This window comes from Zingiber officinale, chromosome 3A, assembly GCF_018446385.1.
Source record: "Zingiber officinale cultivar Zhangliang chromosome 3A, Zo_v1.1, whole genome shotgun sequence".
Lineage (NCBI taxonomy): Eukaryota > Viridiplantae > Streptophyta > Magnoliopsida > Zingiberales > Zingiberaceae > Zingiber > Zingiber officinale.
The window spans coordinates 48,694,163-48,722,113 of NC_055990.1; the positions used below are offsets into that span (position 1 = coordinate 48,694,163).

The window sequence follows — 27,951 nt, forward strand, 5'->3', positions numbered from 1 at the left end:
GCGGCGACGTTAAACTCTAGAGTCAAACCGGCGACTATAAACCCCCCGGCTTGAAGACCGTCAAGTGACGACGTTAAACTCTAGAGTCGAACCGACGACTATAAACCCCCCGGTCGGAAGACCGTCGAGCGGCGACGTTAAACTCTAGAGTCGGACCGGTGACTATAAATCCCCCGGTCGGAAGACCGTCGAGCGGCGACGTTAAACTCTAGAGTCGGACCGGCGACTATAAAACCCCCGGTCGGAAAACCGTCGAGCGGCGACGTTAAACTCTAGAGTCGAACCGGCGACTATAAACCCCCCGGCTTGAAGACCGTCGAGCGGCGACGTTAAGCTCTAGAGTCGGACCGGCGACTATAAACCCCCCGGCCCGAAAACCGTCAAGCGGCGATGTTAAACTCTAGAGTCGAACCGGCGACTATAAACCCCCCGGCCTGAAGATCGTCGAACGGTGACGTTAAACTCTATGGTCGAAGTGGCGACCATAAATTCTTCACTCAGAAGGTCGTCGTACGGCCGCATCAAAGCCCGACACTTAAGGGCAGGCGAACGACTATCCTATATCCTAGAAGGGACGAACGAATAGAAGCATTTTTGGCATAGATTTCGCTCGGGCCATAAGGTTACCAACGACAAACAGGGGAAAACAAGCTAACAGAATGAAAGTTGCATTCAAAAGTTGCATGCAAAAGTACAGTTCAAACAAAAGTTGGTCGACCGAGCAGCAGAAATACAAAAATGCCAAAGACACTTCATTCAAGATAGTCAAAAACGCTCTTTGGTATGGTGGAGAGAAGAGCTGCATGTTCCCGAATGGGAATGACGAAAGACTCCGGCAAGTGACCTTGTGCCTTCAGGTGGTCCGCAGTGGCAGTGATAGCCAACTCGAATGCCAGGACGAGCCGATCGCACACCTTCTGGACGAAGTCGACCGAGCGGATGTAGGACTGCCTCATCGCAGCAAAGCGGCTAGGCTTGGCCCCCTGATACTCCGTAAAGGCAGCATGGGAAGCGTCAAGAGCCTCTTGCACGACCTTGAAATCGTCCTTGAGAGCCGCTGCCTCAACCGAACGACCCTTCTTCTCGCGGTCCAGCAGATCCGCCAACTCCTTTACCCGCTGTTCCAGGGCACGGGCCTCCACATTCTTCGCTTCCAGATCGGCGATAGCGGTATTTTTCTGAGTGGTTGCGAGTTCTATCTTGGGGTCATAAGTTTTGACCTGCTGTTCGAGCTGGGCCAGCATGTATGCCTGGTCGGTCGTCTTCTTCCACTCGGCCTCTAGCTGTTCCTTGGTCTTGGCCAGCTCCTTTTGCAGCTTGGCATAGGAAGGGCCCTGAGAAGAAGACGGGCCGCCCGGACTCTTCAGTCTCTTCATCTCCTCCTCCACCATGTCCAAACGGTTGGCGACAGCGATGCTTTCCACCCATCTCTGATGTACACAGGAGTGTTAAAACGCCGACCGGAAAGACTACATAAAAGAGCATAAATGAGGCTTACCCCTGTGGACTGCTGTATGTGGCTGTCAGCCAGTTTGTCGAGCGGTATCATGGCAACACGGACCCGGGCGTCCGCCCACATCTCAGCAAGGGGCCCCTTGATAGTGATCATGTGTTCAGGAGCTATCAGCTGATCTGATCCGGCCATAAACGCCTTAGTGGGGAGGTGCAGAGTGGCCTTAATAGTGTCGCGCCGGCCCGGAGTCGTGTGAGCGGACGTCGAGGGATCGGAGGCTGGCTGGACATCGAGGATAGAATGCCCGAGCGGCGGACTCGGCGAGGTACAGGAGGAAGAGAGCTGACCGGCACCGCTTCGATGGGGTCCGCAGGCGGATCCAGTTGGGAGGGGGTCCGGTCGGAGGAGAGCGCCTCGACCAATGGCGCTCTGCCGCGGGGAGATGTGGTGCCCGTCCGCTCGGACGCTTGCACTGCGGAGGTGGCCGAACTGAGTGGCATCTCCACACGCCGTCTCTTCTGGTTGAGAGGGAGTTCGTCGTCCGGCTCAAAGTCATCCTCCCGAACGGAAGGGCCCTTGCTGGACATTGCACCACCAGTCGCTTCCGCAGGTGAAGCTTGAGCGGCTGACTCCTCTGCATTTGCCTTGCTCTCACCCTCGTGAGAGCCGACCAGAGCAATGACCAACTGCTCCATTTCCTTGGCAGCGACCGCCTCGAGCGCCGTCGTGTTTCTCTTCAAGATCCTGAACAGCATAGACTCTATTACGATGTTCGCTGCAAGGAAAAGAGAAGAAAATCAGTTAGAACTCAAGGCAAATGCACAAGTAAATTTCTTACCAAAGCTGCTCGGGAGGGGGGTCCGGCTCGGACTCAAGCCAAACATATACATCACGCCTTCAGGAAGAAGCTTGTTGATATCGAGCTTCAAACCGGCGAGCATATTGGCTGCCTGAAGATAATCCGGTCGAGTTTTATACCGCTTCAGTTCGGGGGAGGTGGGCAATCCGACCTGCCATTGAATGCGGAAAGGGAGCCGCCCGGGAATACGAAGATAGAAGAAGTTCTCTTTCCAATATTTGTTGGAAAAGGGAAGTTTATCAAAAAAGATCAAACCAGGCCGAGCCTGAAATAAATAAGTGTCCGGCTCGGACTGCTTGAGATAGTAGAAATAATAGAAGACTTCCGGGTGGAGGAGAATGTTGTGTATCTTAAATAATACCACAACTCCGCACAGAAGGTGAAAAGTGTTGGGAACCAACTGGGCGAGCGGAATGCCAAAGAAGTCGCAAACTTCAACGATAAAGGGGTAGAGAGGAAATCGTAGACCGGCTGTGAATTGGTCGCGGAAAAGACAAAAAGTGTCGCACAGAGGTTTGTGCGGCCGAGCGGAAGGCGAAGGTAAAATCAGTTCGAAATCAGAAGGGATGTCAAAAGTGTTAATCAGGCTCTCGACATCATGCCGATCGAACCGTGACTCCATGGTAGTATACCATGGGTCGAGAGCAAGGTCCGCGGGCTGGGAAGAGCTAGCCATCGCCGGAACAATGGAGGAGGCAGAAATCGGGAGAAAATATAAGGGCTCGAGGGAGATCAACGGAACAGTGACCAAAAGGCGAGAACGCGGCAAAGAACGAAAAGAAAACACAGAACCGAAGAGAGAAAGGCAGAGAACTTTACAGAAAAGATGACGATCGAAAGAAGAGGGCAAGGGGTCGCCGAAGTGCCAAGGAACGAGGTCACTAGAGCAAGGAGCACAGGAAAAGGCTTCTGAGCATGCGACGGTGAAAGTGCGGCGGAAGAAGGCGACGAGAGCTTTATAAGGATGGGCTCGATCCGCCCGAGCCGTCGGATGCAGGTCACATAACCCGAGGCCCGCATCCAACCGTCCATTTCAAACCGATGAACATCGCATCGGGCGTAAGGCGGCGGCTATATGATGACATCAACAGCGCCACGTGGCACTCGGTCAGAGGAGGGCATTTAATGAGCCCCATCACGTGGCAGAACCCACGTGCTCAACCATAATGGTGGAGATTTGCACGCATTGCGAGAAGATCCCGCGGACATCATCACAGGCCATCGACAGGCCAGTGGGGAAGCCCTCGGCAATTAGTCGATCGGCGCTATTCGACTCCATAGTGGTCGAGTGGAGGTACACTTTCGGGAGTGGCAGGATGGCGGTCGCTTGGCCAAACTCATAGTCCAGTCAGTCGGACTTAGTGCCTCCTTTGACTAGACTTGAGGGGGAGGCATATGATCTAGTGGTAAGGACGGGGGACCCTCGTTGGCGGGAGGTCAACGGCATGTGGAGGTCAATGGTCAAGAGGGTCAACCCCAAGGTCGTGCCGAGCGGATAGAGGTCATGCCGAGCGGACTGGCGGGCCGACCGAGCATCCGGTCGACCGAACATCCGGCCAGGGGTCTCCCAGGCCGGACGAAAGACAGCCTGACCAGGGGTCGGGTTTCCGATGCTCAAGATAAAAGAGTCTATGGCCGAGCGGACAGGCCACTCGGCCGAGCCACGGGACAATAAGATGCAATCCCATCCGAGCACATGAGCAGAGCTTCCCCGCCCGGTCCGAGGTATGCGCATTCCCGAAGGCCATGAGTGTCGAGTGACCGGCCCGCTCGGCCCGGGAACAGGCAAGAGGCGTAAAGGGACAAAAGGGACAGCTGGTAACATCATCCTCGAGACACCTGCCGCAAACAACATGGTCGGCGGCCGGAGCGGACAGAGTATCGTATGGTGGAAGTTTCCACCGTCACATCAGGGATATGCTCGGATGATTGCAGAATGGCGTCAGGCATGCTTTTCTGACATAACCCTACTGAGGTATGTTTGGGGAAGCGTGCATGCATCGATAAGCATGTCTGTGCCTCCCCGGGATCCTATATAAGGACCCCCAGACATCGACAGAGGTATGCGATTCTCATCACTATAGCCACAGTAGCGTTACTTTGCTCCTCTCCTTCTTCACTGCCTGACTTGAGCGTCGGAGGGTCATCGTCGGGAAACCCCTCCCGGCTCGGCTTCTTTGCAGGTTCGCCGGAGATCCACATCACCAGTCGGAGACAGTGGAGAGTGCCACGTCCCCAGTGTCCGTCGACTCAGTGCTTAGACAGGATCAACATGGTTTTCAAAATTTTACAATTTTAAAAACAGAGTAGTGTACGTAGCGAAAAATTAAAATGGAAACCACACTAGAAGACATGAGCAGTTTACTTGGTTCGAAGCATTCGATGACTCCTACTCCAAGACCCAGGTCTCGCAGACCTATTGATGGGTAATCCACTAAAATCCTCTTCCGGTACATCCGAAAGAGAAAATCAAGTACAAAGAAAGTTAGAACAAGTGCAACACATTGCATTTGCCCTTTTGTAGTAATCAAGTACACAAGTAAAAAAGTTACCGACACTATAGAAATAGAAGTAGGGCCACTCGTGTGTCGGTGTCAGACTGCCAGCCGCAATCGAAAGTTCTCAAAATAGCTGTCAGGCGCAACAGCTTCACAGCAGAGTCGTAGCAGAAGCCTGAAACAATCGGAAGTTCAATCGGATTCGCAGTAGGTCGTATAGGTGTTGTTGCTTGAAGGCTTCTTGAGACTGCCTTATATAAGGCATGGAAGGCGCCTTCTATAGTCATGGAAGGCGCCTCCAATGAGACAAGTTCGATCCTGAATAGTCCGGCACTTATCCACTATAAAGTCAAAAATTTATCCTGTGGAAGGCGCCTTCCATAGCCATGAAAGGCACTTTCTATGAATAGTATGGAGGCGCCTTTAGGCACTGTTCATCATAAGACAATTTTCTCTTTTTGCCCTGCAAAATAATGTTAGTCCAAAATGAAGGACCGTTGAGGCCGGCTGGAAGGGGGTTATTGGATAGTCCTGTAAACACAAAAATGAAACAACCCTTCTCGAACTCTTTAAGCTAACACTTGCATAAATAAGGTAAAGTAGTAAATGAAAATAATAAAGAACGAGGCACCAGTATTTACTTGGTTACAACCGATGTGGTTGTTAATCCAAGGAAGATTAAGTACTAAAAACTCCTTCAAGCGGAGAAGCCTCTTACAACGTTGAAGCGCAGAAACAGAAGCTTAACTACAACTAAGGCGTACAAGTGTTTGGAGATGAAGTGCTCGTGATTGTTGAAAAGCTTCTGGACCAAGGTTATATTTATAGCCTTGGTCGGGGCGCCCCGAAGGGTTCCGGGCACCCTAGGGGGGATAAACTTTATTCCCCAACACTCAGATCGAGTCAAAACTCGATCCTGGTCAAAAGGCTGGTCCGGGCGCTCGGAAGGGTTCCGAGCGCCCCGGAGGGGTCCGGGCGCCCCAGTCGGCTCCGAGCGCCCCGGACCCTGAAAGTCAACTCTGGTTGACTTTTTCGTTCGGGTCCTCTGCTCCGTTTAAGTCCCACCTCAGTCCGGGTCTTCTGCTCCGGATTCACTTACTTGGGTGATCTCTGCCATCCGGAATAGGCCTCACCCGAACGCTAACTTCTGGTCTTCTCGAGCGGGCTTTCCTCTGGCTTCTCGTCCCTCGGAATCGCCTCGTGTTTCCTTCTCATCCATTGGCGTACTCATCCACAGTCTTCGTCCCTCGGACACACCGCATGCCATCCTTCTCCCTAGCTGCGTCTTTTGCTCCCCGAGCAATCTTTCGCTCCGGCTTTCGTCCCTCGGAACCACCGCATGCTTCCTTCTCGTCCGCCGGTGTACTCTTTCGCAGCACCTCGTCCCTTGGACTGCCATCCTTCTCGCTAGCTGCGTCTGCCGCTCGACTACCTGTGTTCCTAAGCTCCTGCACACTTAGACACAAGGTTAAAACAACACAGGACCTAACTTAACATGTTGATTGCACCAAAATAACCTTAGGGTTCCAACAATCTCCTCCTTTTTGATGTGATCAACTCAAGTTAAGCTAGGGTCAATAATAGATATGAAAATTAAACAGTTTATTTTGCACTAACGTGCAACAAGATAAAAACGTTTAAATTTCAAGATAGAAACATTAAATTTCAAAACTTTTAATTTCTATCTCCCCCTAGACTTATACTTTTTCTTCTCCCCTTTTGTTCACATAAAAAAATGGGGTACAAAAAAGAATCTAAGGGTTGACATTTAGAAAAATTATGAAATTATATTTTAATGATTTTCAGGGAAAATATTTCCAAGTCAAGAAAATTTTCTAAGTCAAAAATAACTTTTGAAAAATTTCTAAGCATTCGACATCAAGATTAAGAAGTTTCTAAACAGAAAGCTTTATGCAAGAAAATTTAAGAGAATTAATAACATAAAGAGAAATTTTCTATGCACTTATTTATTTATATATTTTATTCTTTATGCTTTAATCAGAAAGTTTTAAATTTTCATTTTAATATATCATGACTTCTTAAATCACACTTTTTCAGATTTAGAGTGATAAATATTAAACATGCAACAAATTGTATCATGTTAATTTCTGTTAATAGTTTGTCGAGATACTTTAAATGACAAGCTATTTCTTTTAATTTTTTAGACTTTACTTGACAAAATTCTTTCGATAACATAATTTGTAATCCAAAAGAATATTCGAAGAAAATTTTCGGCAATATTTCTAACTTGCAAAGTTCTTTCAGAAGAATATTTTGTAATTCATAGAAGTATTTTGTCAAAACTTTTTGCAATTCGAGAAACTTTTTCGATGATTTAATTTTTAATTCGCAAAAAAATCTTTGGGTAATTTTTCGATTGATTGAACCAGTTGTTCAGATGGCAGAGGGTTGAGGCCATACCTGCCTTACCTCGTTAGCTGTTGATTCTCCCCCTGTCGAGTTGCTTTCTTCCGAAGTCTCTCCCCCTTCATCGATGCTCATCTGGGATGAGCTTTCTGTGACTTCGGGATGGAATTCAACTATTGAGGTTGTTGCGGCACTTATCTCGGTTTCGGACTTTTCAAATGACGGATCAGTGTTGGATTCAGTCTCGACTTGTTCTTCGTAGAGTTTCAAGAACCTTTCCCAAAGTCCATTTGCGCTTTTGTATGTTCCGACTCTGTCGAGATCCCTAGCAGGTAACATGTTCAAAAGACTGGATTCAGCCTTACCGTTTGCCATGAATTTGTTGCGCTGCTCGTCACTCCATTGATGCTCCTTTAGTTCTTCTCCTTCTTTGCTTTTGGGCATTACAAAACTATACTTCATTATTAATAACATATTGAAATCAGTTTTAAAGTCAACCTCCATTCGTCGCTTCCAGAATGCGAACTCCCCCTCGAATGTTGGTGGAGAGATGTTAGCTCCAGCCATCTCATTGCTTCGATCGGTGGTTAGTCCTCCTGAAGCGCCTTGCTCTGATACCACTTGAAGGACCGTTGAGGCTGGCTGGAAGGGGTTGTTGGATAGTCCTGTAAACACAAAAATGAAACAACCCTTCTCGAACTCTTTAAGCTAACACTTGCATAAATAAGGTAAAGCAGTAAATGAAAATCATAAAGAACGAGACACTAGTATTTACTTGGTTACAACCGATGTAGTTGTTAATCCAAGGAAGATTAAGTACTAAAAACTCCTTCAGGTGGAGAAGCCTCTTACAACGTTGAAGCGCAGAAATAGAACCTTAACTACAACTAAGGCGTACAAGTGTTTGGAGATGAAGTGCTCGTGATTGTTGAAAAGCTTTTGGACCAAGGCTATATTTATAGCCTTGGTCGGGGCGCCCCGAAGGGTTCCGGGCGCCCTGGGGGGGATAAACTTTATCCCCCAATGATCAGATCGAGTCAAAACTCGATCCTGGTCAAAAGGCTGGTCCGGGCGCCCCGGAGGGGTCCAGGCGCTCCAGTCGGCTCCGAGCGCCCCGAACCCCGAAAGTCAACTCCGGTTTACTTTTTCGTCTGGGACCTCTGCTCCGTTTCAGTCCCGCCTCGGTTTGGGTCTTTCGCTCCGGATCCGCTTACTTGGGTGATCTCTACCATCCGAAATAGGGCTCACCCGAACCCTAACTTCCGGTCTTCTCGAGCGGGCTTCCCTCCGGCTTCTCGTCCCTCGGAATCGCCGCGTGTTTCCTTCTCGTCCACCGGCGTACTCATCCACAGTCTTCGTCCCTCGGACGCACCGCATGTCATCCTTCTCGCTAGCTGCGTCTCTTGCTCCCCGAGCAATCTTCCGCTCCGGCTTTCGTCCCTCGGAACCACCGCACGCTTCCTTCTTGTCTGCTGGTGTACTCTTCCGCAGCACCTCGTCCCTCGGACTGCCGTCCTTCTCACTAGCTACGTCTTCCACTCGACTACCTGTGTTCCTAAGCTCCTGCACACTTAGACACAAGGTTAAAACAACACAGGACCTAACTTAACTTGTTGATCACACCAAAATAACCTTGGGGTTCCAACACAAAATACCCTACAAAATAAGTATTAGGACAATAATAACGAATAAAAAGTGTAGTAATTAGTTGTCGTCCTCCTAGAACCAGGAACTAGTCAAGGGCTCAGTTTAGGGATCCCAAATGGACCTAAACTGGACCGACGCCTAATGCCCTTTCAACCGGGATGCGTCCTCACTTAATCATTCTCCTCCAGTGACTTGCCTTAACTTACAAGTTTGCCAGACATCCGGTCAACCCGTTGACCTGTCCGGACTTCATGCCAGCTATCTGGTTAGCCCGTTGACCTAGCTAGACTTCTTGCCAGATATCCATCAGCCCGTCGACCTATCTGGTCTTCATATCAGCTATCCAGTTGACCCGTCAACTTAACTAAATTTCTTTCCAGATATCTGGTCAGCTCGTCGACCTATATAGACTTCGTACCAACTATCCGGTCGCCCCGTTGACCTAGCTGGATTTCCTGCCAGATATCCGGTCGGCCTATCGACCTATTTGGACTTCGTACTGCACACTTAATCATGTGGTTAGATCGCAACAGAACCTAACTTAACTTACTTATCATTCATCAAAACCCGAATTAGACCGTTAGTGCAAATTGCATCAACAATTATCCACCTTGGAAACACATCCTTTCACTCATGTGGTCAAACTTTTCATATGTGTAATACTCTTCATGTTTATTCTATCACCAAAAATTTAATTTCTACGCATCAATTTGCTCTTGATAATAATATATTCTTTGAATTTCATCATCATCATTATCTTGTGAAGGATCCCATAACAAGAACTATTCTTCTCTGAGAAAACATTAAAGATGACCTCTATCATCTTCAACCCACCTATACTAATACTTTTGTTGGAGAATGCACTGATAAATTCTTTTGGCACACACGTCTTAGTCATCCATCTCTACGTCTTGTTCAGAATATCATTAATCAGTATGACTTATCAATTTCTTTAGTCTCTTTATCTCATTTATGTAAAACTTGCATGATAGCAAAATCTCATAAATATAACCAAGGAGCTAGCATAAGGACCAGTCGACTGGTAATGATAAAGATCAAAGCTATTTTTCCCCAAGCTCTATAAGATAGAGTTTGGGATGGTTGGCCAAAGTGATAAAATTGGACTTGGTTAAAGTCTAATTAGAGTCTCCAAGCTTACGTTACAATCCGTGTGTTATTGGTCGAGTTGTGACGAGGTTTCTCCACCGACAATGAGGATTGTGCTAGCCGGAGTTTCTGGGGATTAATCCATCGATGGATAGAGATCGTCCACCTTACGGATAACCGTAAAGTGGGAGTTCGAATCTTCGAACCACGTAAATCGGCATGTTGTGGTTTGCATTTCCTTTCTTTAGTTTAACTTTCTATTTACTTTGTTTGTATTTCCACTTGCGCACTAACATTGTTTTAAAAAAAAAAAGCAATCATTTGGGGTGTACGACTATTGAACCCCCTTCTAGCCGGACACAAGATCCTCAATATTATCTACTACTTCCACCAACACGAACCACACGAAGTTGAATAGCAGAGAAATGAAAAGAAGGACAACAATAAGCTTGCTATTGGGTTTCACTGCCTCCCGCTGGAATGAAGCCTTTCCCGGAATTGAGATGAACCAAGTTTCTCTAGATACTTTCTTGCCTTCACAACCACACCTGCAAGGAAATGCTCCACATCACACAATGCTAGGTTTGTTGCCAGAAACATGAGTTGAAGTTATACAGTGAGGTTGAAATAGCTTATGCGATGGATGCACACACTGAGATGGGTGGAGTTTCTTGTTTCCGCAACCACCTCTATAAGGAAATTCATAACGCTCAGTGATGAAGTTGAGAAGAAGCTCATTGGAGATGAAGATGAAGTGATCGACTACTAGCCAGAGAAGAAGAAGAGGGACAACTGACTTCCTCTGGAATGCTCTGCTGTCACGACCATGCCACAGGGAATTCTATAAGGAAGAGGTGTAGAAGGGATGCCTTGCCGGAGCATAATTACTCTGGCAAGGAAACCCTAATCTGGAGCCACCAGATTCTCTCAAGAATCGGGAGTGAAGGGACTCACGATCGTCGAAGCAGATCCACTCCGTCGGTAGGGAACACTGACAAGATGTCGTTGCCGCTAATAGGGGTCGCTGGAGTTGCTGTCGTCATCGGCTTGAAGCATATTGCGAGAAGAAATGGAGGCGTCAGGCGTCGGGCAAGAAAATGTGAGGAAAGGGAAAGAAACCCGAGCCGAATGGGCACTGTGTGCCACGTGAAAGGACAAAGGGAAGGGCTTCCCTCCTTCAATGAATAGAGTGAAGATCTTACTGTCACATCATGAGATAAGCGGTCTAGATCACTTTAGATTAAATTGAGGTTAATTTCATCTTTATATTTGATAGTCCACATAGCTTCAAATCTGGATGGAGGGTTGAATAGCTTGATATGAGTGAAGGAAGAAGATCTTTCTAGATCTAGATCATTGGTTCATATTGATTCAGTTTGATCTCCTCCATTTGACCTCTAAATTAAGCCAAATTGGATCTGACCCAACCATAATCCATGACTCTTTAGATTCCCTATAAAACCATATTAAAAACATGAGATTTAATTCTACAATTTGTAGGAAATTTATGATTAGTTCAAAATGAAATCCTACACATAAATCATGATAAAAACACCAAATTTATTATACAAGAAAATAAAAATGTCAAATCTAAGAGCTAAAATATTAGATAAAAATACTAGTTATCAAATGTTCACTCCGACTATCTCCGTGTTACTTCAGATGGTGGTTAATCCTTTTAAAGCGCATCTCACTCAGATATCGGTGGGTCGACTAGAGGGGGAGAATAACCTACAATTAAAGTTAGCACTTCTCTTGCTTCTTAACTTAGAAAGAACAAACATGCATTAGTTAAGCAATAAGAATAACATAAAAAGTAAATAGACTTAAGAGGTTACTTGGTTATAACCTGGGTGGTTGTTAATCCAAGAATGTGAAATAATACACTACTAAAGCTCCTTCTTCGATAAGTGTCGGAGGCGGAGAAGCCACTTACAACGTTAAAAATATAGAAGCTTAAAATAGAAGATAGGAAAGAATACAAAGTGTGTTGTATCTCAACTTTGAAGACAGAGCTCTATTTATAGTCCACTAGTTGCAACTAGTCGTTTGCTGACATGGCAGCTCTCGGGGGTTTGGACCAGGTTTGGGCACATGAACGTGGCCACCTCAATCCATTCTGCAATGGCTCTTTGTCGACGGTTTATCGGGTCTCGGGCACCTGGACCCGGTCCGGGCGTTTGGAGTCTTGCTGACGTGGACTCCAATATGATCCTCACTGCAACGAGTCGATGACGTGGCCGGCACATCTCGGGCACATAGACCTAATCTAAGCGCCTGCAGTCCAGGCACCTAGAGTTCGACGCCTGGAGCCCGGGCGCTTGGACACAGTTAACTTAGGTTAATTTGTCCGGTCGCTTGGGTGATCTTTCAATCATCAAGAGTTGAGTTCACCCGAACCCAGCTTTGACTTTCTCCTCGAGCAGTCTTCCTCCCCTGCTTCTCGTCCCTCGGAAGAGTCGTGCGTATTCTTCTCGTCTACCTGTGTACTCTTTAGCAGCTCCTCGCCCCTCGTATGCACTGAGCCTGTCGACTCGTTCCCTGAGCCATACTTATCGTTCGCTATATCTTTCGCTCAATTTTTTACCTTCTTAAGTCCCTACATACTTGGACACAAGGTATCAAATCATAGAACCTAACTTAACTCAGATTAATCATAGCAAAGTTTACCTAAGATACCTACCTATATCAGGAAGCCTCATTAGATACTTAATCTTATTATTATTTTATAATACTTTCATGTTCTTCTCTTTTGGAGTGCAGACTTATGTGTTAAGCGTAGTTTATGTTTATATCTTTCTAGTCTTTCTTGTGATAATTGATAGTTGGGATTATGGCAAATGTTTCAGAGCTAATAGTGGATGATGAGGTAAGGATTTCTAAATTAGGAATATGTTAGTTTTATTTGCAGTAAATAGGAGTTAAAGTGGCTTGAATTGGACAGGTATTGAAGTCGGGTCTCCAAAAAGATAGTTTTTATTTTATTAACATACTTTGTTCCACTTTGTTAGCAAACTGTCATTACATTTTAATAACTGTCTCAGAGATTTCAACTTCGATCATCTCAGTATGAAATACAAGAATGGAATCCTTAAAGTAGCAAATTCCGGAGTCTGTGGATTGCGACTTATACGAAGAGTTGATTTACAAAGGGATGCATGGACTTTGTGTCTTTTTTGTTGTGTCATTTGATGAACCGAATGAGTGAATTCTTGCTGCATCTCTGTGAGAACACTATTTTGAATGATTATCTAAGAAGATCCTTCTACTAAAACTGAATAAATACTTATAATTTACTCACTTCTAAAATGTATGAGGTTGTTATAAAGAGACCGTTAAGATGAAGATTTTATATTTTACTACTACACATATTGTTTGGTCGGTATCGATATCATTTTACTTAGGTTACTTTATTCTAAAATTATCTCAATTTAAATTACGTCATTTTTAGATGATCATATCTAATGGAGCAATTTTTCAATGGCACTTTCATGGCAATTTTTAAATTCTAGAAGAGGATAAATCACAAGTAATATTTGATCTAGTACCATAGTCCTTTTCAATAAGATATTTTATCACCGCTAGAAATTAACCTGAATGCCTATTAAGATAATTACCTATCTATACCACGAATGGGTGGGGACCAGATGATATCATAGATGATCATATCTAAGACTTTACAAATTCCTTCCATTAGATTATGGTATTCATCAAATACGGCATATTCTGTCTGGAACTGCACCAACATTTACTTGCATAGCCTTTTACTGGATCCTGTAAAGTTTTAACCGCATCCTGACGTCAAAACTTCCCAGATTACGTCACCAATGGTACATGGTACGCCAGCCTGTGTTACACCTCAGCCTCAGCCTCAGCCTCAGCCTCAGGTGCCGTCCTACTCGATCCCGACCGTTGAAAAGTCATATCAGAGTCAAACATCCAACTAACGATGAAGATGCGGAAGGAATCTTGTTCTTCCCGACACGCACAGATTTAGCCGTTGCTCTTCCTCATCCGTCAATTTATTTCCTTTTTTGCCCTCACGCGCTCTACTCAGAGTTTGCCGGACGACAACAGTTGGAAGCGGAACTGAGGAAGATGATGCGGGTAGGAAAACTAGCCGTTGGCTTCCTCCCGAGAACCAAACAATAATAATAATTAGCACCAAGATTCCCTCTCTCACAATTTATAATCCCATCCCTTTCCTTCCCAAAATCCAATTAATCTTCCTCCTCTTCGCTCTCTCGATTTCTCTATCTCTCTGTTCCTTAATCTTGTTCTTCGTCCGAATTGATCAAGCACAGAGCACAGACACAGTGTGGATCCCTGCTTCATGGATCGATCAACACTCCAACGGCAGCCACCGCCGCCGCTGGTGGTGTTGATTTTACTTGGGTGGCTTACGTTGAGATCGGCGGCGGGAATCGAGTGGGACGGGGTAGCGATCACCCAGACCAACCTCCAGGGGTTGCAGGCCATCAAGGCTGAGTTCGCCGACCTCCGGGGCGTGCTCCGGAGCTGGAACGGCACTGGCATTGACGCCTGCACCGGCACCTGGGTCGGCATTAAGTGTGTCCGTGGCCAGGTGATCGCCCTCCAGCTTCCCTGGCGAGGCCTCACCGGCCGCCTCTCCGATAAGATCGGCCAGCTCACTGCCCTCCGCAAGCTCAACCTCCACGACAATGCTATCGGTGGGCCTATCCCGTCTGCTCTAGGTGGCCTCCGTGACCTCCGCGGTGTCTATTTGTTCAACAACCGCTTCACCGGCGGCGTGCCACAGTCCATTGCGGGATGCATCCTTCTACAGACGCTCGACCTCAGCAACAATACGCTCTCCGGTAGCATCCCTGCCGCCATCGCCAATAATTCCAGGCTCATTAGGCTCAATTTGAGCTACAACGACATCTCTGGTTCGATACCTGTAGCCGTCACTCGTCTCCCTGCTCTTGTGTTCCTCTCCCTCGAATACAACAACCTCTCCGGCTCTGTTCCTGACACATGGGGAAGCAACAAGAGCAATGGATCAGCTTTCCAGCTCAAAAGCTTGCATCTCGAACACAATTTCCTCTCCGGCAGCATTCCAATCTCCCTCTCTCGCCTTCGGATGTTGGAAGACATTTCTCTCAGCAACAATGAGCTACAAGGCAGCATTCCTGAAGAATTCGGGACGTTTCCGAGGCTAAAAACGCTCGATCTCTCCAACAACTCCATTGCCGGAAGCTTCCCTGCTTCGCTCTGCAACCTGTCGTCCTTGGTCGAGCTCAAACTTCAAGGTAACTTTCTCAAAAGCCCAATCCCAGAGTCCATCGATGGTTTAAAGAATCTATCTTTATTAGATCTTAAACGAAACCAATTCAATGGTCCAATCCCTCCCACCTTGGGGAACATCTCCGACATCTCTCTGCTGAATTTGGCGGAGAACAACCTCACCGGAGGAATTCCCTCTTCCATTGGTAACCTCACAAGCCTCGCCTTCTTCGATGTGTCCTACAACAATTTATCCGGCCCTGTTCCTGTTCTTCTCTCTGAAAAGTTCAATTCGAGCTCTTTTATTGGAAACCTCCAGCTCTGCGGTTACAGTGCCTCAACTCCCTGTCCTTCTGCTCCTCCAACGTTTCCACCGTTTCCCTCCACCGCGCAGGAGCTGCGCAGCCGAAGGAAACTCAGTTCGAAGGCTCTAATACTCATAGCCGTGGGGATCGTCCTCGCGCTCCTCTTTATCCTCTTCTCCGTTCTTTTCTGCTGCATGATCAGAAGTAGAGCTTCAAAACAGAGCAAGGCAAGAGATGTGGCGGGCGGGAGAGGCGAGAAGCCAGGGACGGAGACCAGTGGGACTGAAGTAGAGGCGGGCGGGGACGCTGGAGGTAAGCTGGTGCATTTCGATGGCCCGATGGCCTTCACTGCCGACGATCTCCTGTGCGCCACCGCTGAGATCATGGGGAAGAGCACTTTCGGGACCGTCTATAAGGCGACGCTGGAGGACGGTAGCCAAGTCGCGGTGAAGCGGCTTAGAGAGAAGATCGCGAAGGGTCAGAAGGAGTTCGAGGCGGAGGTCGGCGTTCTTGGGAAAATCCGGCACCCCAACCTGTTAGCTATGAGGGCCTTCTACTTGGGGCCTAAAGGGGAGAAGCTTCTTGTCTTCGATTTCATGCCCAAAGGAAGCCTCGCAGCTTTTCTGCACGGTAACAAACTCGATTTTTCAGTCAAATTCACGCAATCTCTGAATCTGATGTTGTCTGTCATCGAATTTAACATCTTCTGCTACTCTTCTGATGTCAGCTCGAGCGCCAGATAGCATGGTGGACTGGCCGACAAGGATTACGATCGCCATGGGAGTAACCCGGGGCCTGCACCACCTCCACACCGAGCTCAACATCGTCCACGGCAACCTCACTAGTACCAACGTGCTCCTAGACGACAACTGCAACGCCAGGATCAGCGACTTCGGCCTTGGCCGCCTCATGACTGGCGCCGCCAGCTCCAACGTCGCCGCCGCCGCGAGCGCGCTCGGGTACCGTGCGCCCGAGCTGTCCAAGCTCAAGAAGGCCAACGCGAAGAGCGACGTGTACAGCCTCGGCGTGATCCTGCTGGAGCTGCTGACCGGGAAGTCGCCGGCGGACTCGACCAACGGCATGGATCTGCCGCAGTGGGTGGCGTCCATAGTGAAGGAGGAGTGGACCAACGAGGTGTTCGATACTGAGCTGATGAGGGACGCAGCGGCGGGGACGGCGACTGGCGACGAGCTGCTCAATACGCTGAAACTGGCGCTGCACTGCGTCGACCCCTCGCCGGCAGCAAGGCCGGAGGCGCAGCAGGTGATGCAGCAGCTGGAGGAGATCATGCCGGAGTTGGCAGAGCCTTCCAAGGCTGAGCCGGAAGCACCGAAGGCCGACGAATAAAAGTCAGATATTTGTTATAATTATCAATAATTATATTTGAGTGATTTTATTATTAATTTTAGGCTTCGGGTTAGGGCCATTGTTTATACATATCGGTTCTTGATATTCTTTTCCAATTTTTAGTTATTCTCATTAATTATTATATGACGTCATCGGCTGAATAAAACATTAAATTCATGTAACGGCAATAATGATATTTTGACTAATTTGAGATTTATATATTGAATTTCTATAAATGGGTATGAACTAGTTTGGGGGCCGGTTAAAGTACACTGGTTTTTTTATACAGGTATTTGTATTTGCGGTCTCATATAGACTCGATTATTCTCAGAAGTGGACGACATTCCCTGTTTCATCCATAGGTAAATCGAAAGCCCTCACAAGCAGATTCTATCTGTCTTAGTTCATCTTTGGACCAGAGATAGTGATTGAAGGGATTCAATAGTACCCATTTATTTAGCAGATGGGGACCATTGAACCCCTCCAATCACTATTACAGTGAAATAAGATTTGATCCGCTAAAATGGACCAAAGGAACCCTACTCCTCACAAGAGTATATCTAATAGTCGAATTCCAATCTTGTCCCCCACTATAGAGTTATATATATTTATTAATTATGTAATCGAACTGTCTTTGCACAATCTCTCTACTAATTAATAGCCTTGTTGCCAGCCCTAGTTAGCAGTTGGTATTGAACTGTGGTGCTTTATAAATCCACCAAATGTTTTCATGTTGCACTGTGTCCGGGGGTAAGAGCAAAGCCATGTCTTAGTTTACTCCAGCCCCAGGCTCGACGACCCCTGAGAATGAGCTACAGTTTGAATTTACGGTTGGAGAAAGAAAAAATGTGATAGAAAAAAGAAGGCAGTTCAAGATGATGGCATGACTATCGTGATCCACAGTCTGGGTAGATCAATCGTTTTAACTTTGCTACTAGGGTTAAGGTTTTTTATTATAGTAAAAGGTGATTATGCTCATCGAAAGATACCGCTTATAACCCGTTTTCAAATTATATGAAAGAAGGTAAATCACGGTGTCAGCTTATAACCGACTACCAAGTGGTTAGATAGTGGAAGGGGTTTTTTTCCCTGAGAGCATGCATCCGTTGGGAATTGACCTCTTGTGTTATTATAGTAAAGTTGTAATCGTCTAACCAATTGGGCACCTCATGATGACGAGATTAACGTACTCTAGGCTTTACTCTATATTGTTAATTTACCACTTCAAAAGTATGTTCAATTAATTTCTATAATTTTTTTAGTAATTCAGGTATCTAATTCTTATTATTTGACTAATCTTACAATTGATCGGTCCAACTCTAAGGAAAATTTCTATCAGTTACTAGGATAAATATGAAATTATAAGTGATAATCCACACAATAGCCAATAGTCCCAGTGGTTCAATCACGGGAGACAAATTTCTTGCGCTCCTTAGATTTTGAACTCTGAGTACATGAGGAGTCTTAAAGTGTGCTTACCACTACATCATAGCCTATAAGCAATCTATCTATTTTTTTTTTTTGCTAATTTAGGTATACAACTCTTATGATTCAACTAATCCTTGAGGTGACCGATTTAGTCTTATGAAAATTTTCCATTAATGACTAGAATAAATTAGAAAGCGCAGATGGATCATGACGAACAATCTAATGTGACAAATTTTTCAAACTTTTCAGGTGTAATATACTCTGGGTAAGACTTAAACCCTCTTTATCCAGAGAACCCATCACACCTCCTATCATCATACTATAGCCAAGTGGATATATACTATGATCTTAGCCAAAATCCTATAGATTTGGTTATGTAAGATGTTTTCTTTGATATTATTCTTGTAAAGGTATCATAGTTTTTTTGAAATGCCTACAATAATTAGGCCATATTCACTAATTCGTGGGATAAAGATTTTATTACGGGGAAAGGTGGCATCTTAACGGTTAATTTAGATGGAAGTATGAATGATATAGAGTTTAGGATTAGGATACTAAGGTTTTAGGTTTAAAGATTGTGGTTTAGGATTTTGGATTTGGTTTTGATTTAAGGGTTTGTGGTTTAGTAGTGTTAGATTTTCAAGTAATGAAAATTAAAGGAAAGAAAGTAACATATATTTAAAGAGAGCATATGAGTAAAAATATGTGGAGAAATAATGAAATAAAATGCCACTAAATTTGAAAATGATGGCCAATGATATATTGGTGAGTCAAAAAAAAAAAAAAAAAAAAAAAAAAACTTCCACTGCCAAATAAACAATATATGAATATTGGCTATATGCTTTATGAAATTTGATGGATAGCTTATAGTACATCATGATGTTAGAGATAGATGAAGTGAGATGACCTATTTTAGACGTTTTAAATGTTCAATTTTACCTAATTGAAAGAATGTCATTTTGTAAGGTCTCATGTAATTAAAAAATTTATTTATGAAATTCTTTAATGTCACACGAGCGTTAATTAAGGGATGAATCTATAAAATTATCTATAAATTTTAGAAATTTTTTAGAATTTTAAATGAATTTGTATGATATATTTCAAGGGGATAGAGGTGTGAAATTTGATGGAAGCATATGATACTTATTTAATTTAGGAGTTGATTAAACTTAATTACACTAAGTTAACGCTAAATAACGTAAGTATAAAAGAAATCCACCGTTCCCCAATTCTTCTGCCTCGTTCCACTCCGCAAGTTGCTGACTTCGCCACCTCACTCATCTCTTCCATTCACGACGGAGCTCCTTCCTGTGCCCTAAGCTCCAACCAAGCATCACCCCAGGCCTACGATCCCACGGAGGGCACTACGACTGGATGCAGGGACTAGGGACGACCTCACTGTCGACGCGATAACGCTGGGCGAGGGCTTTCGGAGGCAGCTGAGGGAGAGAAAGGCAAGAGCATTTTCCTCTATGTTGGTATGAATCGGTGAGGTATGGGATAGGTAGTTAGGAGGAGCCAATATGCTTGTTATGTTGCCGATTGTTGGATTGAGAGGTGGATTGATCTTTCCTGTGTTGTTCTTGTTCCATCTTGTGAATTGCTATGGATTTCCACTAGGGATTTGGGCGTTTGCATTTGGATTTGGTTTTGTTCAGCTCTTTCTTGACAGATTGAGTTCTGGTCCAAGTTCTTGGTGGTTTCAGCTAGTTCCGATGAAGTTTTTGCTCCTTCCTATAGCTTCTGAAGGTTCAGATTGAATGTTTGTGCTTTAAGCCTTGATCAAAGATGCTCTTGTTTTCCTATTGCTTATGAAATGCTGGATTGATTTAGAAGGTAGGAGTTTGATTCGAAGTGGTTCTATTTCACTAAATTTCAGTGGATTTGACTGGTTTCAATTCAATCTTGTTCTATCTTTCCGATTAACAGTGGAATTTTGAGAATTTATTCGGTAGGTTTTACCACAGGTTATAGATTTGGATTCAGATGGATAGTGTTGGTAGAATTGTGATTTCACTTGTGTTCTGCATTCTGTGCAGATTCGAAGGTGGGGAGATGAACTTGATTTAAAACTTGGTTGGTTATTTAGCAAGACCTTGGTACGGAGTTTGGGGTATTTCGAATTGAATTTGGTACTGCACTTGTGTTCCGTTGTTGGATGAGGTTGCTTTGAGTGATTTTGATTGCCGATAACATGTTATTTGTGGCAGTCTAATTTGTATTGTTAAATCTTGATTTGTTTTTTTTACTTCTTACAGTTCTATGTGGAGGAACTCATTTATTGACGTGAACTGTTTTGACGAATAGAATTCAAATTGATAGCAGAATTGGATGGATGTCTTCAATAAGTACTAGTTTGGATGGATGGTGGATTTTCGTCATTGGTTTTAATGGGTTTATTTTCATTTCTTCTTTAAGATTCTCGGTTATGATTAGGTTCTTGTTAATTAGTATGCTTATGGTTATGCATGATTCTCAGATACGAATAGGTACTTGATTACTAGTATGACTATGATTATGCTCGATTCATGTACTGGTAAGCTTATAAATGAATGAAATGTGTTATTGATACGAGTATAATGTGGATAGATTATGTTTTCTCATGTGGCTAATTGGATGGGTATTGGCACATGTGGTGACACTACGGATGGGAGTCTCGGGATGAGCTCCGGGGAGGGCCCTTCTAAACTTGACTAATAATGTAGCTTATCTTAGCTTCGGTTATATGACTGCATATTCTTCTAGAAGGTACCTCTAGGGTTATGATTATAGACTGATTGACTGGTTCAAATGGTGGTTACCACATGCGTGACATATCCACCCCTATTAGCTGAGTGGGTTTATTTACATATCGTACTCTTTTTCACTATCCTGTGATTTAGTTCATGTTTTATGCCTACTAGCTTCTATTTCTACTTCATATGGAAGTCATATATCTCATATTGGAATGCTCTTGCTGAGTTTGTAAACTCATGATGCTTATGTTAGAGGGAGACACTTCCTAGAATATGATGGAGTCTATACGGACGGAGTAGGCGAAGAGGTGGGATGGATGCATGACACACTGTCTGGGAGTCTTTCGGAGTGCTATGAAGGCTTGTGCTTCTTCCGAGTCTTTCCTTTACTTGTATGAGAAGTTGTGTTGGTGCCTCCATATCCTCTTTTCTGGATAAACTCCTTTGGTTGTGATGTTACCGTGTACGTTGAGTATGGTAGGTCATTCGATGGGGTTTATAGCATAGTTTTTTTTTTTTTAAAACAACAATGTTTTCAGAGGTTGTCCGTTGAATATTGGTCTACAATTGATTGGTAAATGTTGCATATGTTCTGTTATAGGTTCCTAGAATGTGTGAGAAGTCTAGGGATATTTAGTTGGTATCAGAGCCATCACTCCTAAAGGACATGCCATCTCGTTAAGAACTCGGCTACTTCTGCTTTCAAATTTGTAAGATTTACCTTGTTATAATCCCGAATTTAATTTAGCAACTCAGCTAGGACATAACCAATATATTAACATGCATATGTGAAGTAATGATGAACATGTGTTGGGATGTACAGGGTATGACTGCTAGAAGGAATAACGATGAGACTGAAGGTCAGAATAATCAGTTCCTAGAAGGACTCACCACACTCTTATAAGAGCAGAATTGCATTCATGGGGAGCAGATACAACAACTATTGAGAGTTAGGGAGAATGGACATGTACACAGTCACGCCACAGCTGGAATGAACCCGGTTTACAAACAGTTGAGAGAGTTTGGACCGACAGAGTTGCAAGGCACAATAGACCCAATCATTGTAGAAGGATGGATCCGATTACTGGAAATAATATATGACTTCATGTAGCTCATGATGCTGATAGGGTTAGGTGTGCCATATTTATGTCACATGACGATGCGCAGATATGGTGGGAGGGTGCATGCTCTACGGTGGATGTGACTACCTTAACTTGGGTTGGCTTTAAAGAAATACTTTCTGGGAAATATTTCACTACCGACAGTAGAACTAGATTGGCCAGAGAGTTCCTAGAACTTCAACAGGGAGACATGACAGTGGTTGGGTACGTTAAGAAGTTTGAGAGGGGATGATACTTTGTACCTATGTTTACAGGACAACCGGTAGAAGAGCTGAAGCATTTCATTGAAGGGATGAGAGCTACAATTTGACATGACGTTTGGCTGAGTCGGGTCACTACATTCAGAGAGGCTATGGATCAGACTCTGATGTCAGAAAGGGACAGGAATGATATGATCAGGGAAGAGCAAGAAAGCCGGTTACCAAGGAAGGGATCAACAAGAGTCGAGTAGGAAGAAGCCTGTTCCAGCTCGGCCTCAGGGTAAGCCATAACAAAATATGACACAACCACGACAGTGACACCAGGGATTCCGATCAAATGAAGGAATTGCCCACAAGGTTGAAGACAAAGTTCAGTGCCTCAAGTGTGAGAAGGTTCATGCAGAACAGTGTTTGATGGGTTCAGATGGTTGTTATATGTGCAAGAAGATAGACATTTTGCTAGAGACTGCTCACAGCTCAAAGAGCCCACTAAAGGAAGGGTGTTTACAATGACACAGGAGCAGGTGGATCTAGACTCAATCATTATCATAGGTATGATTCTTGTTGCCAACCTACAAGCTCATGCATTAATAGATTCTGGAGCTACCCATTCTTTTATATCTATGGCTTATATTGTAAAATTGGGTATTGCACCCAATCGAATGGTTATGGGATATAACATTTCTTTACCTTTGGGGAAGAACTACACAACAACAGGATGATAAGGAATTGTCAGATAATGATGCAAAACTATATGGTGTATGCAGAACTCATTGTGCTGGAAATGACATATTTCAATGTGATCCTTGGAATGGATTGTTGACCCAACACGAGGCTATCATCGATTGCAAACAATGGACGGTCAGGTTGAAGCTACCAAATGATGAATCCTTCATTTTTAATGCAACTCTAAGACCAACTCTCCCTCATATTATTTCAACGTGTAAAGCTCAACGAATGCTGAGTAGGAGGTGTAGTGGATTCCTAGTCAATATCATAGTTAATTCAGAGACTCGTAGACCGAGTTCAGAGGAAGTGGAGGTAGCTCGAGACTTTCCAAAAGTGTTCCTAGAGGATATTACGGGAATACCCCCTATCAAAGAGGTGGAGTTTGAGATAGAATTGATATCGGGAACCATACTAGTGTCGAAAGCACCATACCGATTGACACCTATGGAAATGAAAGAATTGAAGGAACAACTGCAAGATCTATTGGATAAGGGTTTCATCTAACAAAGTGTGTCATCATGGGGAGTGCCAGTGTGGTTTGTTTGTAAGAAGGATGGGACCATGCGTCTGTGCATTGACTGCTGGGAACTGAATAGAGTTACTGTCAAGAATAAGTACCAATTTCCTAGAATTGAGGACTTGTTCGATCAGCTACAAGGAGAAACAGTGTTCTCAAAAATTGATTTGAGGTCAGGATACCATCAGGTGAAGGTGAGAGAGGAGGATTTCCATAAAATGACATTCAGAACGCGATACGGACATTACGAGTTTCTAGTTATGCCGTTTGGACTTACTAATGTACCAGCAGTATTTGTGGATTTGATAAATTGGGTTTTCTAGCCATATTTGGACCATTTCGTTATTGTCTTCATTGATGACATATTGATATACTCTCAGAGTCGCGAAGAGCATCGTTTACACTTGATGGCAGTGTTGCAGACTCTGAAGGATAAATGCTTGTATGCGAAGTTCAACAAATGTGATTTCTGGTTGGGACAAATTCCATCCTAGGGTACATAGTTTCAGAGAAAGGTATAAAAGTGGATCCAGCTAAAGTAGAGGAAATTAAGAATTGGGTTACACCAAGGAATGTTACCAAAATTTAAAGCTTCTTAGGGCTGGCAGGCTACTATCGAAGGTTCATTCAGAATTTCTCATGGATCACCTTACTCCTAACTTCGCTGACCAAAAAGGGGTAAAGTATGAATGGACAGACCAGTGTGAGAGGAGTTTCGAGGAGTTGAAAGAAAGATTGATGATAGCACCAGTGCTTGTAATTTCGGATAGTTCTGGATGGTTCGTAGTATACATCGATGCCTCCAAGAATGGTTTAGGTGCTGTTCTGATGCAGAATGAGAAAATCATTGCCTATGCTTTACGTGTTGGAATGTATACTAAAAACCTAGTTTTTTTTATAAATATTTACTTAGAAATAAGAATCATATTGGTCAAATATCTACATTTATAAGCTAAGTGTAGTTGTTCAATTAATTTATATTGTAGATAACATAGTGTGTGGTGTCACACACAGAAGATAATGTTATCAATTCCTTATAAATTTAAACAGTAGCTCACGACTGAGATGGAAAGAAACAAACCATTAGAATAGTCGTAGTGTAATTAAGTATTAGTTTATCTTGACTGATAAATTACACTAGTACACTCTGAGTGTATTGAACATGACCATTTAAGATAAGTTCTTTTTATACTGACTTAATAAAAGAACAAGACCTTAGTTATTATGGAAGTGTGTGCTCTTAATCCTAATTAATAACAAGCACATATATTTAGTATTTATTTCTTTGACTTATCAAAGGGTGAGATTTAGCTCGATAAATCAATATGCCCGATAAGTTGGGAAATGATATTACTTATAGTGTGTGTTGTTGATTATAGAAGGAAACTGTGTCCTAGTAATCTAGGTCGATAATGTCCCAAAGAGGAGCTCATAAGGATTGTCATGTTAAACCCTGTAGGTGGACTTAGTCCGACATGACGATAAGGTTGAGTGGTACTACTCTTAGACAAAGATATTAATTGAAGTGAGTTGTCAGTAACTCATTTAATTAGTGGACATTCGACATCTTAAATACAGGGAGATTAACACACTCATAATAAGAAGGAGCCCAAAATATAATTTGGGATTGGTGCGGTAGTTCAATAATAATTCTTTAGTGGTATGAATTATTATTGATGAAATTAAGTTGAGTGTTCGGTGCGAACACAGGAAGCTTAATTTCATCGAGAGACCAAAACCAATTCCTCCTCTGGGTCCCTATCGTAGGCTCTTATTTATAAAGTATTATACCCACCTATACCCATCTTTATACCCATCCTAAGATGGTCTGCCAAGCAAGCTTGGAACCCAAGCTTGGGCCGGCCAAGCAAATAGGATGAGCCAAGTTGTGTGGCCGATCCTAGTTTTAACCCAAGCTTGGTGTGGCCGGCCACATTAAATTAAAAGGATTTTAATTTTTTAAAATTTTTCTTATGTAGATTCCATGGTTTTAAAAGAGAGTTTAAAATTATAAATCTTTCCTTTTATAGTTTTCTACAAAAGATTAAGAAAAGATTTGATATCTTTCTTTATTTGTAGATTGAAAGGAAGATTTTAATTTTGAGAAAACTTTCCTTTTTTGTAACCATGTTCATGATTTAAAAAGAGAGTTTTAAAATTATAAATTTTTTCTTTTATAAGTTTCTACAAAAGATTAAGGAAAGATTTGATATCTTTCCTTATTTGTAGATTGAGAGGAAGATTTTAATTTTAAAAGATAATTTTCCTTTTTGGAAATCATCCACATGTTTTAATAGAGATATTTTAATTTATAAAATTCCTTTTATAACCAACCATGAAGGGAAAAATTATTAGAGAAATTTTTATTTTAAAATTTTCGGAAACAAATTAGGAAGTTTTAATTTTGTGTTAAAACTTTCCTTGCTTGGAGCAATGAGGTGGCCGACCATGATATTTAAGAAAAGGAAATTGGTTTTAATCAATTAAAATTTTCCTTTTCATGGCAAAGAAAATAAGGAAGATTTTATTTAATTTTTCCTTTTTTGCCAAGACCAATGAATATAAAAGAGGGGGTAGGGGGTGCCTTCATGAAGGAGAACTCTATTCTATTTTCCTCCCTCTCTTCCTTGGTAGTGGCCGACCCTAGTCCTTGTTCTTCTTCTCTTCTCTTCTTCTTTAGTGGCCAGCGGCATCATCCCTTGGAGCTTTATGGTGGTGGTCGGATCTTGCTTGGAGGAGAAGGAGAGAAAGGAGGTTTTGTTTCTAGCATCCCTTGGAGCTTGGTGGTGTGGCCGAAATTCTTCATCTCAAGGAGAGGAGCTTGGCCGAAACTTGCAAGGAGGAAGAAGAAGGGTTTGGGTGGTTCTCATCTCGGTAGATCGTTGCCCACACAACATCCAAGATAAGAAGAGGAACACGGTAGAAGATCAAGAGGTCATTGCATACAAAGAAAGACATAACTAGTAATTGTTTTCCGCATCATACTAGTTTTTCTTTGTATGAATTCCAAACACAAGAGGCATATAATTCTAGGTTTTGAATTTGTGATTCGAGTTTGTGTTTTTTTTTTGTTTGTCAAATTTGTGATTCAATTGTTCCTTTTGGTTAAACCTAAGGTTATATAAGGAAATTAAATATTATATTTCATTGAAAGGTTTTGTCTAGGAAGTGGTAGTTGCTCCCATATCCAAGAAGGCCTAGTGCCTCGCCATGTTTAACCTGGAAGCCGATTTATGAAATTAATATTTAATTGAATTTATAACATAGGTGGATTTGGATCAATAATGTTAAGCATCGTTTGCGATCCAAGTCTAAACCATTAAGAACAGATAAGTTAAATTTGGAATCAATAATGTTAAGTTCCGTTTGCGATTCCGATTTTAATTTCTAAATAACACAATAGGTTATTAGGATAGGTTCGACACTTGTACAAAATTTTTCTACAGTGGAATCAGTACGATCTTCCTAGGACTAACCAATAATTGATATAAGAGCTAGGGGTTACCTCTATGTGTTTGATTTTCAGTTTAATTATACACATGTCATACATAATTTAGGTAGGATAATAGTAGGATGTGCTAACTCTGTGGTTGCAGGCTCCAACTATTATGACTTATAGATATTGTGTGTGATTGGACTCTTGGACATGTCAAGGACATTTTATTGTGTGTGCATGATTGTATTTAACTAATACAGCAGGAGCTGTATTAGCCCTAGGATTTTACATTTATGTTTGATCTAGACTTGATGTACATTCTCTTGTGGAATATACGATCGATGTATGTAAAATTTGATTTTTTCTGTCGCAGATCGTAACCTTGCGAGGCGTGGTGCTATTAGAGGACCAGAGGAGCAGTGGAAAAGGAAGCTCGATGGACCCGACGACATGAACACTAGGGCTGGGAGCACGCGAAGGACAATGATGGAAAAGACCATAATAGTTGAAAAATTAATTTCCATATTTATTGCTTTTATTTACTGTGATGTGTGTGATGTATACTTGCTAGGTTAAAATTCCTCACCTTAAATAACTAAGTGGGAGAGAGATTTTTAAATAAATTCCACGGTCTCCATTACTAGTTTATAAGTGATGCAACAAGCTTGCGTGTTGGCTCTGAGTGTCTCCCTCCACAACGGATGAGTTTGTTGCGGATTATTAGATCAAACTTCCTTTATGGATGGTGGTGTTGGCCATTTCCATGTCACGTGGCGCTCCAAATTAATAAAGATTAGGAACTCAATTAACTAAATAAAATACGTGTAGTAAGGAGCCCCAAGTCGTATTTTTTCAAGGATAACTAATAAATGTATGCATATCGAGAATTAATTCAAATTGAGTTATTACAGCAACAAGGTCAACCTAGCACTTCTCTTTAACTTGCAATTCAAAT

At 43.3% G+C, this 27,951-nt stretch overlaps 2 protein-coding genes across 2 annotated transcripts; both read left to right on the top strand.

Annotated features, from left to right (window-relative positions):
• Positions 1 to 14,081: 14,081 nt before the first annotated feature.
• LOC122051861 (probably inactive leucine-rich repeat receptor-like protein kinase IMK2) lies at positions 14,082 to 17,018 on the top strand. Its single transcript, XM_042613165.1, has 2 exons — positions 14,082 to 16,113; positions 16,211 to 17,018. Exons 1-2 carry the CDS (start codon positions 14,265 to 14,267, stop codon positions 16,828 to 16,830), a joined length of 2,469 nt encoding a protein of 822 aa, XP_042469099.1. The 5' UTR covers positions 14,082 to 14,264; the 3' UTR covers positions 16,831 to 17,018.
• A 1,440-nt stretch (positions 17,019 to 18,458) lies between these two features.
• LOC122050400 lies at positions 18,459 to 27,598 on the top strand. The gene is made up of 4 exons (XM_042611304.1): positions 18,459 to 18,507; positions 19,579 to 19,712; positions 20,298 to 20,390; positions 27,370 to 27,598. Exons 1-4 carry the CDS (start codon positions 18,459 to 18,461, stop codon positions 27,448 to 27,450), a joined length of 357 nt encoding a protein of 118 aa, XP_042467238.1. The 3' UTR covers positions 27,451 to 27,598.
• The last annotated feature ends 353 nt before the right edge of the window (positions 27,599 to 27,951 follow it).

Excerpts from the sequence above, each read along its gene's own strand:
- LOC122050400 (XM_042611304.1), top strand. The coding sequence starts at position 18,459 with ATGGATCATGACGAACAATCTAATGTGACAAATTTTTCAAACTTTTCA. Across the intron at positions 19,713-20,297 it reads GGCAGCTGAGGGAGAGAAAG|ATTCGAAGGTGGGGAGATGA; the intron begins GCAAGAGCATTT and ends CATTCTGTGCAG. Across the intron at positions 20,391-27,369 it reads GGTATTTCGAATTGAATTTG|ATCGTAACCTTGCGAGGCGT; the intron begins GTACTGCACTTG and ends TTTCTGTCGCAG.
- LOC122051861 (XM_042613165.1), top strand. The coding sequence starts at position 14,265 with ATGGATCGATCAACACTCCAACGGCAGCCACCGCCGCCGCTGGTGGTG. Across the intron at positions 16,114-16,210 it reads CCTCGCAGCTTTTCTGCACG|CTCGAGCGCCAGATAGCATG; the intron begins GTAACAAACTCG and ends TTCTGATGTCAG.